Genomic DNA, 12,587 nt, shown 5'->3' with positions numbered 1-12,587 from the left:
TCTCTCCAGGACATGGCCACCATTGATTGGAAGGGTCTTCGTCCCTCTTCTGTTCTGTTTTATTTATTTATTTTAAACTTTTTTTCCCATTCTTCCTTCTGCATATGTGATTCTCTGATCATGTCTGAGAACTAGATAAGAAAGCAAAAGTGGGAGACCAAACCCAATCAAGGTCAATAAGCCAGGCTTCTGTTATGAGTGAGCTTACAGTCAATGGGGAATAGCTCAGACTATTTTCACTGTAATATGGTCAGTTCTGTGGGGTCATGTGGTCCTCACTGTGGTGAAGGAGGGGATGTTTCTCCATGAGAAAGAGGGATTTTTTCCCTAGAGAAGGAAGGGATGGTGGTAAGCAGACATAACTGATGTTTACCACATGGCATTGCTTTTGGTTAGAAAATTTTCAACTTGGTGTTGTAATCACGCTCTGAGTAGCAATACTCTATGTTGGCTGATTGAATTTAAATAAAAAAAAGAAATACATTCTATTCGACATTATATTGTCCTTTGATTAATTGGCAGTGCAGAAACTGGTAAATGTGTTCTGTTAAAAAAATCTCTTACAAATATGTGATCTATTAGGCAAAACAATAAAAGGTCTTGTTAGTTGCAAGATTGAGAATCATGGCTTTCTTTAGGTAATATAATAGGGATCGTTCCCACTGCGTGAGTTTCATTGTTCTCCCCGATATAACGTTCTGATTATGGAGAGATTAAGAACTATACTGAGTCTAATGGATAGAGTTGTCTCTGACTTGACTGTACTTTGGAGTTTTATTTCAAGTGCATTTTTAACCAAATACTGAATTCCTCTTACAGCACTTAAAAGTGTTCTCCTATTTGATGCTTTGATGATTAAAAAAGAATTGAAGAGAATTTTTTAAGTCATTAATTACTGAAAAGATTTGCAGAGAAGGTAGCAGATTAAAGCATAGTGTTCTCTCTTGCTAGAGTCAAGCATTAATGGACTATTGGCTTTGCTTTTTCCTGTTTTCCAGTTGATTGCCTATGCCTCGACTGCGGATGGGTATTCAGCAGACTTACCTCTTCCACTGCCCATCAGAGTGGAGGATGAAAATGACAACCACCCTATTTTCACAGAAGCTGTTTATAATTTTGAAGTTCCAGAAAGTAGCAGAGTTGGTAAGATAATTTTTTTTAATTGAACTTTTCTGTATGTGCTTTCTTTTGCCATTTATATTTTTTTCTCCTAGGAAATGTATGTTCATTTCCTTTGCTCTTACTTTCCTTGGTGTTTATTTTGCTCTTAACTGTTTTTTAAATCTAGTTAAAAATGCTTTTTACATAGTAAGGATACTAACCTATTGTCACCTTGCCAATATTTTCCCAGTGTATTGTTGCTTTTCAATTCTGTTTAAAGCTGCTTTTTTGAGGTAAAGAAGTTCAGGATTTCCATTTAGTTAAATCTGTCCTTCCTTAGACCCATAAAGGCCTATTTCTTTCATACTTTATGGTAAGGAAATTTTATTTTTTTACTTACATTTTTTATTTAAATGCAATTAATTAACATACAATGTATTATTAGTTTCAGAGGTAGAGGTCAGTGATTCATCAGTCTTATGTAATACCTGGTGCTCCTTATATCACGTGCCCTCCTGATTGTCCACCACCCAGTTTCCCATTTCCTCAACTCCTCCCCTCCAGCAACCCTCAGTTTGTTTCCTAAGATTAAGAGTCTTATGGTTTCTCTCTCTCTCTCTCTCTGATTTCATCTTGTTTTATTCTTTCCTCTTTGCACTATGATCTTCTGTTTCGTTTCTTAAGTTCCACGTATGAGTGAGATAATATGATAATTGTCCATCTTGGGTTGACTTATTTTGCTTAGGAAAATACCCTCTATTCCCAGCTACGTCATTGCAAATGGCAAGATTTCATTTTTTTGTATATATATATATATTCAATATATATATATTGAATATATATATATATATATATATATATTCTTTATCCATTCGTCTATTGATGGACATCTGGACTCTTTCCATAGTTTGGCAATTGTGGACATTGCTGCTATAAACATTGGGGTGCAGGTACCCCTTTGGATCACTACATTTATATCTTTGGGATAAATAACTAGTAGTGCCATTGCTGGATTATAGGGCAGCTCTATTTTCAACATTTAAAAAAAATATTTATTTATTTATTTGAGAGAGAGCATGAGCGGGGGAGAAGGGGTGACTCCCCAGTGAGCAGGGAGCCCAGTGTGGGACTTGATTCCAGGACCCTGGGATCATGACTTGAGAGCTGAGGAGAGACATTTAACCGACTAAGCCACCGAGGTGCCCCTATTTTCAACTTTTTGAGGGACCTCCATAATGTTCTCCAGAGTGGCTAACCAGCTTGCATTCTTACCAGTGGTGTGAGAGGGTTTCCCTTTCTCTGCATCCTTGCCAATATGTCATTTCTTGACTTGTAAATGTTAGCCATTCTAACCAGTGTAAGGTGGTATCTCATTGTGGTTTTAATTTGTATTTCCCTGTTGCTGAGTGATTTTGGACACTTTTTCATATGTCTGTTGGCCATTTGGATGTCTTCTTTGCAGAGGTGTCTGTTCATGTCTTCTACCCATTTCTTGATTGGGTTATTTGTTCTTTGGGTGTTGAGTTTGATAAGTTCTTTATAGATTTTGGATACTAGCCTTTTATCTGATAAGACATTTGCAAATATCTTCTCCCATTCTGTCTTTCATCTTTTGGTTTTATTGACTGTTTCCTTTGTTGTACAAAAGCTTTTTATCTTGATGAAGTCCCAATAGTTCATTTTTGCCTTTGTTTCCCTTGCATAAGGGAAATTTAAAAAGTAAAATGTATTATATTAAATATTTTTGTCTACATTTTTTGAGACGTTGGGTTTTTTTTACCCAAGACCAGATTATCTTGGGATGATACGGAACCAGTATCTATTTCCCAGAAAATATGAATCCTATCATATCCAAACAGAGTGTAACCCACAGGGTAGTACAGGAATCTCGTGTTGTCAATACGATACCAATTAATTATAAAAACAGATAACAGTTATTTAAGCTTTGAATTATATTTAGTTTATATACCTTATTTCACTTTGTCATTTTGTGGGCTTATCATTATTCTCACCTCCAAGAGAAGACATACAGAAAAAAGTCACAATAAAATTAAAATTAGTATCAATATTTTTATTAGGTTTTATTTAGGAAGGTATTAAATAACACCTACTGAAAACACAATTTTTTAAAGCTCTTATTTATATTATCTCCTTTCTTAAAACTACTACTATACTACTTCCAATTTAGAATGAATACGGGGTAACTTTAGAGACAGTTAACATCACGTGTTCTAAACACTTGTTCAGACACATGGAAAACCAAAGTATTCAGGCTAGTTGGCCCTTCAAATGTGGCATTATGATGTCTTCTGAGATTCACAATATGGAAATAACCATTCACAATAAAGTTGAAAGAATGTGGACTCATTCATAAAGGATGACTTTGCTAACTTGCCTATTAAGTTTCAAGTAGTTACTTAGATCTTCACTAGATTTTTATATCTGCTATTCCTCTTTATATTTTACTTTGATAATTTGATGTCATAGATGTTAATCTCTTTATTACTCATATAGTACAATTAAAAATAAAAAATAAAAATTGTTGGTTTGGAGTTTAAAAAACCTAGTTTTCGATTTGGGGTCTGTTATTAACTCACTGTGGGAAATGGTGGAAGTCCCTTTGAGCTCTCTGAGCTGTAAAAGGAGTTAATTACATTAGATGACATATAATATTTTTAGCTTCACAGTGACAATGACTCTGGTACTATTTTCTTTTTTTTGTAAAGAGAGATTATTGGTTGCCAAGTCTTTCTCGAGGATTCTGTTCTCTATGATAGTGACAGATAAGAATCAAGGACAAATTCTTTGATGTCTTGATTCATCTAAGGCACTTAAAGCCTCTCACATGAGAAGGTTTGAGGCAGTTTGGGCTGTGATACTCTGAAAAAAGTCAAAGTTCCTTGACTTTGTCTTAACTCACACACAGAGGTTTGGACGAAGGGTGCTCAACTAATATTTAAGTATAGCACTCATGAAGAGGACTTTTGAAGTCAATATTTTAGGAAGATTTTTCTGTGTAAGTAATGCAGTTCTTACCCAGAGAATTAAAATAGTGTTTGTGTCCTGTCAGTAAAATTTCAAGAAGAACGTATTCTGCCTTACAAAGATTAGAAACTTTTTCTATGCAAACATGGATAAACAGCATTTGTTTTCTTATCATAAGATGATTACTTCATGTCTTTGTATGGATCTGCTGCAAAAATCTTGTCATTATTTATAAATAGGTAATTGGATATTCTCTACTATTTTTATATGTATGTATATATATATACATTTATTTATACATACACACACATATATGCAAATTTTAAGGACATATAGTGAAAAATTATTTAAAACTAATATTTCCTTACATTAATTGGTTTTTATTTCAACAAATCGTATATGTGTGTGATATGTATATATGTGACTGTATCTGTCTATGTATTTTTCCCCAGGTCAGTCTTACATACAGGGCTATAGGCAAAGTGGATCTATGTATTATATTTTCATGGGCACTGGAACACTGTCCTTAGCACTATACAATACCACCTCTTTGTATGCTTTGATAGCTGTAATCCTTTACCAGAACAATTTTCTTACGTTCCATACAGATGACAAGTATTAATAGTTCCAACTGAAGAAGCAGTTGACTTAAATTCCTCCTGAAGGGTGAATAGTATGAAATCCCTTCCTAAGGATTAAGTGGGGCTGAGGGCAATGAGGTGTTGATGCTTAGTGGGTGAGAAAGAACGAGACACGTCAGAGACCAGTAAAAAACATCAGAGAATAGAGATTACACTGTGAAAGGTCAGCTTGGCCATTTATACAATTATATGCCAACTCAGTTTGATTTATCTATTAATCAGAAATTAAATTTAAAAATTTAATTTATGTAGGAAATTGAATGGTTTCTCTCTCCAGCTAGATTTGTTCTTGAAGTGTGTGGAAATATGTGTTGAAATTCTTCTTTTTTAAAAAGATTTTATTTGAGAGAGAGAGAGAGAGAGCAGGAGTGGGGCGGGGGACAGTGGGAGAGGGAGAAGCAGGCTCCCCACTGAGCCGGGAGCCTGATGCGGGGCTTGATCCCAAGACCCTGGGATCATGACCTGAGCAGAATGCAGACGCCTAAAGACTGAGCCACCCAGGTACCCCATTTTGAAAATATTCTTGATTGCCATTTAAATAAGTTTTTAATAATTTACTGTCAAACATTTTTAACAGTGAACAGAGTAAAAGTGCACTTTGATTCCCAGCATCATAGGGTTTTACATTATAAACCTGAAGTCCTCTTCATTGGTGCTCTCTAAAGATGGAATAGCTCAGATAAGAAATGCACTTAAAATTAGATTGCCACTATCATTGTTAAAATTTGAAAAATATAAGGACTCCTAAATATGTTTTGTAGTTCTTGAAATTAAAGGCTCTTTTTTTTCCCTATTTTAACATGTAGGTACTACAGTGGGAGTGGTTTGTGCCACAGACAGAGATGAACCAGACACGATGCATACACGCCTGAAGTATAGCATTTTGGAGCAGAGCCCGAGGTCCCCAGGGATCTTCGCTGTGCATCCCAGCACAGGTGTCATCACCATAACCTCGCATTATCTGGACCGAGAGGTAGCTTTCCACTCCGTGGAACATCATTTTACTGGGGCTCGAGATTCCTACCCCATTTACTGCAGTTGGCTCTCCCATGGTCCTAGGTGTTTCTAGACATCAGAATTCCTGGTCTTGTTATGTGTATTTTTGTTTTTGTTTTTTTAAAATATTACTTCTATTTTCTTAGGTAAGAGAAGCCATAGGATTATTGCAGATCAATTGTTGCTTAGTAGGAGTAGGAACAACATATATTTCTTATGAAAGTTGCTATTGTTAACTACTACTCTATTCCGGTATGTGACTAGTTGGTTCCAGCTCAGTAAAGGCTTCAGTGCTCATGTAGGACAATTAATTTTGCTTGTTGCATGAGTTTAGATCATAGACTGACCTCTGTCCAATTATTGTTGATGGGTGCTTCTTAAGAGGAATGAATTAGTTGATATTAAGTTGATGGATTATTAGGAAACCTGGTTGGATAATAGTACTGGCATGTTGTCAGGTAGGGAGCACTTTAAGTTCAAATTCTTTATGCCTAATTCTATGTGGTCTATAATTTCCTTGCTTGACTGGATAGGTGTTCCATCCAATCTATAGAGGACAAATGTGACAGTCATAGTGATTCTCCTGAATCAAATTACTGCTCTGAATCATCTGATTTTTGTTATTGTTGCTCTGTCTATATTGTCAGCCCATGTTTAACTCAAAGCCCTGAATTACTGACTGAGGCAGATAAATCGATTTCATGTGCACTAAAGAGCTTGATTACCACACCTCCGTGGTTCCCACTATAACCTGATTAACACAAATAGAGAGCTCAGTATGACATGGAGAGATAATGTACAGAAGAAATCAGTGTAATTTGATGCCAAAGAAAAAGGGAGGGGATGGTGAGAACCCATGAAAAGAAATCAAAAGTAGTATAAAGGTTCTGTTGGTTATTATTTTTATTTTTGTTTGTGGTCCGGACATTCTATGTGAGAAAGCACAGGATGGTAATAACAAATGGGCAAGTTTGAAGGGTCAATATGCATGTGTTTTTGTGTATGTGGGATAGGTAGTCTATGTAATAATCAAGCAAATACAAGCATCTTCCCTCATTTTTTGCAGGTGGAGAAATGAGGCTTAGAAAAATTAAATAATTTGAGGGTACACAGCTTGTGAGGTACACATCTGTGGTCAAACCCAGGTCCGTTTTCCTGATCAAAAAAAGGCCAACTGGATTTTTCGGGGAGCAGCCTCAAAGTGTGTTGTGAGAACAACACAGAAAATGAAGAAATGAACAAGGGAGTTTATAAAAACAAGCAAAAACCCCAGTGCATTTAGAGGAAGAAAAAACAGGGTATCAGACATTGGGGCCTAAAGGAGGAGCATTTCAGGGTGAGAATGTTGGTTTCCAGTGTGGAAGGGGGATAAGCAAAATGAACACCGGAGGAAGAGAGAGCAGGAAATTGAAAATGAGTAAAGTCAAAAAGTGAAAACAAAACAAAAAAAGGAGTGGCTACTGGATAGTAGGAGAGAAGGGAAAGGCAACAGAAGTAATTGTGTCGTAAAGTAGTGAGTTCGTTTCATCATCACCACACCAGTTGCAAAAACTCTCCTCACTGAAGTCCATGGGGACTTCCTAATGGCGATGTCCACCCATTGCCTGGAGCCCCTGTCTATTGTTGGCACCTAATAGAACTCTTCTCTTTCCTGGTTCTTTTTCCGGTTTCCCTGATCTTTCCATTTTAGTACGCATAGCTTAGTGTTCTTACTTACCCTATTCTTGAAATGCTGCCGCTGTTCCTACTATCCTCAGTTCTTCCCTTACCCTCTCCTAGATAGGCTGATTCCTGCTACAATTTCAATGACCATCTACATATTATTGGCCCCCCGATTGGTATTTCGGCTGTGAGCTTTCCATATATGGCTGTGAGCTTTCCTGTAGGTATGGGGCCATACATCCAAGTGCCTTCTGAACCTGTCTCCCGACATTTCCTGTAGGTGCATAAAATCCAGTATGTGCCAAACACAGCTCATTCCTTTTGGCTCTCCTTGCTAACTTTGTTCACCTCAGTAGAGAACGGGCTCTCCAGCATTTGCTACGTGACAGTTGATGATACACGCCCTCTGCCTGTCTCAGTAGGATGGCTGAACATCATACTCAACTTTCTCTCTTCTCTTATGTTTTATACGGAACCTACCATTACATCCTACTGAATGCTAACTCCCAAGGAACTTGCCTGTCACTCTTTCTCTCTGTCTTCACAACTACTACCTCAGATTTGGATCAGCTGTCTTAGATAATTTCTTTGGTTTTCAGCTCAGTTTACCACAAATGATAGTAAATCTTGAAGAAGCTTCTTTCTAAAATTCAGATGTTCTTATTTTGTGCTCCCCCTAAGAGTCCCACAAAACTTTTCCTAATTATCTTGCTACTTAAGTGTAAATCTAAATTCTTAGTATGGCTTTTTGTAACTTAAGCCATATTTACCTTTTCAGCTTCTCCCTGTCTTCTAATTTCTTAAAGTGTACACAAATACAGAATCCAATAAAAGCATGGATAGGCACAGAGAGAAGAGTGTATACTTGAGGTTTCATTTGTAAGTCAAAGCATATGTTTTCAAAACTAATTAAATACTTGCTTTGTTTTCAGACTGTAGAAAAGTACTCACTGATAATGAAAGTACAAGACATGGATGGTCAGTTTTTTGGACTGATGAGTACATCAACTTGTATGATCACAGTAAAAGATTCAAATGACAATGCACCGACTTTCAAACAAAATACCGTAAGTATATAAATTTAGAATATGCCTCCACTTGTCAACTGTCATTTGTTATTTAATATGAATTAACAAAATATATATCATGCTTTGATGTATGTTTGTTTTTTATGAATAAGATTAAAGTTTAAATAGCTGACATATAATTCTCTTTTATTTATTCGTAGCAGTATTTATATTGCCTCCTTCTAATAAGAGCAGGTAACATTCATCTTCATTTATCATGTTCTTTCATTTCAAGGATAATCCTTAATGAAACAACAGTCCTTGTAATTCATGGCTTTAAATAAACTAGATAAAAACTATAAGAACCAGTATTCTTAGAGTGGAAAAAATATTTTACTTCCTTTGTAGAGTTCTTTTTATAAAGTAAGTTTTTAACAAGTTTTCTTCTGTTTCAGTACGAAGCATCAGTAGAGGAAAATGCTTACAATGTGGAGATATTGAGAATACCAGTAGAAGATAAGGACTTAATTAACACTGCCAATTGGAGAGCCAATTTTACCATTTTGAAGGGCAATGAAAATGGACATTTCAAAATCAGCACAGACAAAGAAACTAACGAAGGTGTTTTGTATGTTGTAAAGGTACAGTAATAATGAATAATTGACAACTCCAATCTAATTCATTCAACTAATGGTTTAATCAACTAAAGAGTTTAAGATCAAAGACTCCAGAAGTTGGAATAGAGCTTAGTCTGTTTAGTCCAGCTGTTCCCATCTAATGCTGTCTTTCTTCTATAATTTTATTGCCAGTCATTAGTCACCAAGCTTATGCTTGGACATTCTCAATTCTAAGGATCTCCATATCTCCATTGGCAGCTGATTCCATATTTGGAAAGCTTTGATTCTCAGAAGTCCTTACTTCTACTGTGCCCAAATTATTCTCTTTATATCCCCTGGTTCTGTCTCTAATGGTCTGGGTTCCATCTCTCTTAAAAGAAATAGAATTCTTTTGAAAAGATTGCTTTGTTCTTTTGAAACTTATCTCCTCTCTGGTAAATGTTCCTGATTCCTTTATTCTTTGCATGATACAATTTAGAAACCCATATTCTTTTTATTCTCTCTCTCTCTGGCATATGCCTGGTTGTATCTGATCCTTTATAGGAGGTACTGAGGGTGAAATAGTGTTGTATCAGACAGAACTGAAGGAATTTGCTCTTTATTTTATATATAGTATTTTTGGTTGCATTGTTTTATTCTAGGCTCCAGGTTATGAGGGCAGAAAAGGCCCTATTTGGGAAGGATGGTTGGTTTTAAATTCATACCCAAAACAAAAAAGAAAATTGCCATATGGGCAGGTAAAGGAGTCATCCATTAATCAAAGGCTGCTTTCCTGCCAACAACAGTAATGGTGGAGACTTGGATACATAAATATCTATTTATAATTATTTCCTTTGTAAAAATTTCCAGAGATTATGGAATAAGCCTCAGCAAGTTCTACCCAGATGTGAATAGTCAAATATATTTGTTCCAAATTACTCTCAACATCAAATCTCTATATATTTCAGTTTTCTCTAATGTGATCTGCTCAAGTTGAGGACTGAAACCGACTACTTAAGAAAAACAAAACTTTACAGCCGATAGTCGTAGGAAAGAAAGTAAGCAGATGGTACTGATTGTTTTTCCTCCTTATTGGTTCACCTCCATCCAGTCTTCATTTGGACTCTCCAGAAGGCAGCACCCAAGACAAGGAACCCAGTGGAGGGAAATATTTAGAAAGTGGATCCCAGGAAGCCAGAGTAAAAATGGAAAAGAAAGACAGGAAAGAATGAAAAGTCAATCAAGTCTGCATTATTGACGTAGTCACCTTGGATGTTCGGTCCTGTAACGAACCATGAAAATGTACTTCAGAATTATCTCCTGAAAATGTGGTACCTGGAGCTTATCCATCAACTGCCTTTGTTGATATCCATGTCCCTCACCGGTTGAAGGTTGCCTCCAGGGAACCTCAGCTCTCCTGCACTTCTGAGCTTCCCTGGGCCTCATAGGGGGAGAGAACCCTGGCTTTGGAGCGAACTTTGAATCTGAAGAGCTGAATCTTTGTGTGCTTGAGCATACATGGGGGCATGTCCACCACAGATGCAGCTGAAGTTGGGTAGGCTGAGGGTCTGTGGTGTATCATTGTAAAAAGAGCCGCCATGCGTCAATTTCCAAAGTTGTACACAACTACATAGTGCAGGCATTTGTCTCAAAATTGATGATTGGCAACAGATGTTCCATAAAAGATTTCTCCTGGACACCTCGTCTATGCACCCCTCACTCCCACCTTGACTTCTTTCTAGAAATAAGTCAAAGAAATAGTTTGAGATCTGAGATGAATAGATTATGCAGTAGTTCACGTTAAAGACCCAAGCTCGGACCTTTTAGAGTTCTCCGAATCTGCTGCTTGATTAGAAGGCTGCTCCTCTGTTCTCTCTCATTTAAGTCCATTACTAAAGACCCATTTTTGCTATTTTTTGTTTTAAAGATTTTATTAATTTATTTGACAGAGAGGGAGAGATCACAAGCAGGCAGAGAGGCAGGCAGAGAAAGAGGAAGGGAAGCAGACTCCCCACTGAGCAGAGAGCCCAATGTGGGGCTTGATCCCAGGATCCTGAGATCATGACCTGAGCCAAAAGCAAAGGCTTAATCCATTGAGCCACCCAGGTGCCCCATTTTTGTTACTTTTTAAGTCTCAGGGATTTTATCTTGTTTCAGAAGGCAAAATTTAAGTAACACTAGAATTAAATTTTTATTGAGAGTTTTTTTGACCAATACAAAATGAATTTTAGTATACTTTCTCAAAAGAATGTATTCTTAAAAAAATTCATAATTATATTAACATGTTCTATTTTGTTTTTCATATTCAGAGTGCATTTTTTCCCTCAAGGGGTGTTGATCACAGAGACATTAAGAAAAATGTTTCCAAATATTTTCAGAAATTATAGCCTGTATCCTAGAATATTTCTCACTCTGTGTGACTAATAAACATCTGTTTTATTTCTGGTGAACAGCTTTTGGGTACCATCTCGAGATTCCCCAGGAGGGAGAGCAATTAGACGGTCATACTTTATTTTTTTGTCTCTGGTTCAGTTTAAGTTAATTTCACATATGAAGAATAAAGAAAATCCCCCCAATAAAATTTTTATGCATTTATTCCCATTATCTTTAAATATAAGGTAGTCACATTTATATTCTATAATTACATCCTAGTTCTTATATCTAGGAAATGCTTTTAGACATTTAAAAGCAGTTTTCAAGTACTGGTCACCTTTCATGTCTGTCACAGGGAATGAGGCTAAGTGCATAGGTAGATTATAGCTGGTTGTCATATCCCTTTTAAGACAAGATATTATTATTACCCTTTTTCTCACAATTAAAAAAAGATACTTACAGTTTTCTTTTGCACAATTTCTGTTAAGTTTTTTTTTTAAAAGATTTTATTTATTTATTTAAAAGACAGAGATCACAAGCGGTGGGGGGGGGGTAGAGAGAGAGAGAGAGAGAAGCAGGCTCCCCACTGAGCAGAGAGCCTGATATGGGTCTCCATCCCAGGAACCTGAGATCATGACCTGAGCTGAAGGGAGAGGCTTAACCCACTGAGACATCCAGCCCCCCGCCCCCACCACTTCTGTTAATTTTTTATGGCAGTATTAGGCTTGGCTTATGATAATAATTTATTTCGCTTCTTTTCCCAAATTCTGAAATTGTAAACAAAACAAAAATACTAGATTCAAAAGATTTATTTTTAACCTTTGAAATGATGGTCGTTCAAAGGTTATTTCAAACCTTTGAAATGTGGTTGTTCTTCTCATTCTTCCCCATTTCTAGATGAGGAGGCTGAGTCACAAGAAGTGACTTGCGCCCTTTTCCTACAGATGGGAGGTGATGGAGCCAGTAAATTCAGATGCTCTTGATGCAGAATCTTCCTCAGAACCACTGGGGACCCCTAGGTCATGTTCCCCTTGCTCTCTTCTTTTCCATACTGGGGTTACTTGGCTTGATAAAACAATGATTTTAGTCACACATGGGGTCATTTTTTGGAACTTGAATTAATTTCTACTTCTGTGAGTTTACTTTTTTTAAATTATCTCCTTCCTCTGACATTATTAGATCCTTGATAATTTTACCTTCTCTCTTTCTTTGAGCCATTCATAATA

The 12,587-nt window shown here is 36.5% G+C and overlaps 1 protein-coding gene across 1 annotated transcript in view; it reads left to right on the top strand.

Annotated features, from left to right (window-relative positions):
• The window catches only part of DSC3 (desmocollin 3), a 46,016-nt gene that overhangs the window by 15,481 nt on the left and 17,948 nt on the right, over window positions 1–12,587 (top strand). The window contains exons 6-9 of the mRNA XM_059410042.1: window positions 999–1,143; window positions 5,534–5,700; window positions 8,318–8,452; window positions 8,848–9,033. Coding sequence (XP_059266025.1) covers window positions 999–1,143; window positions 5,534–5,700; window positions 8,318–8,452; window positions 8,848–9,033 — 633 coding nt within the window. The remainder of the gene's footprint in view (window positions 1–998; window positions 1,144–5,533; window positions 5,701–8,317; window positions 8,453–8,847; window positions 9,034–12,587) is intronic.

Source organism: Mustela nigripes, chromosome 8 (assembly GCF_022355385.1).
Source record: "Mustela nigripes isolate SB6536 chromosome 8, MUSNIG.SB6536, whole genome shotgun sequence".
Taxonomy (NCBI): domain Eukaryota; kingdom Metazoa; phylum Chordata; class Mammalia; order Carnivora; family Mustelidae; genus Mustela; species Mustela nigripes.
This window is presented reverse-complemented; position numbering and strand designations above follow the sequence as displayed.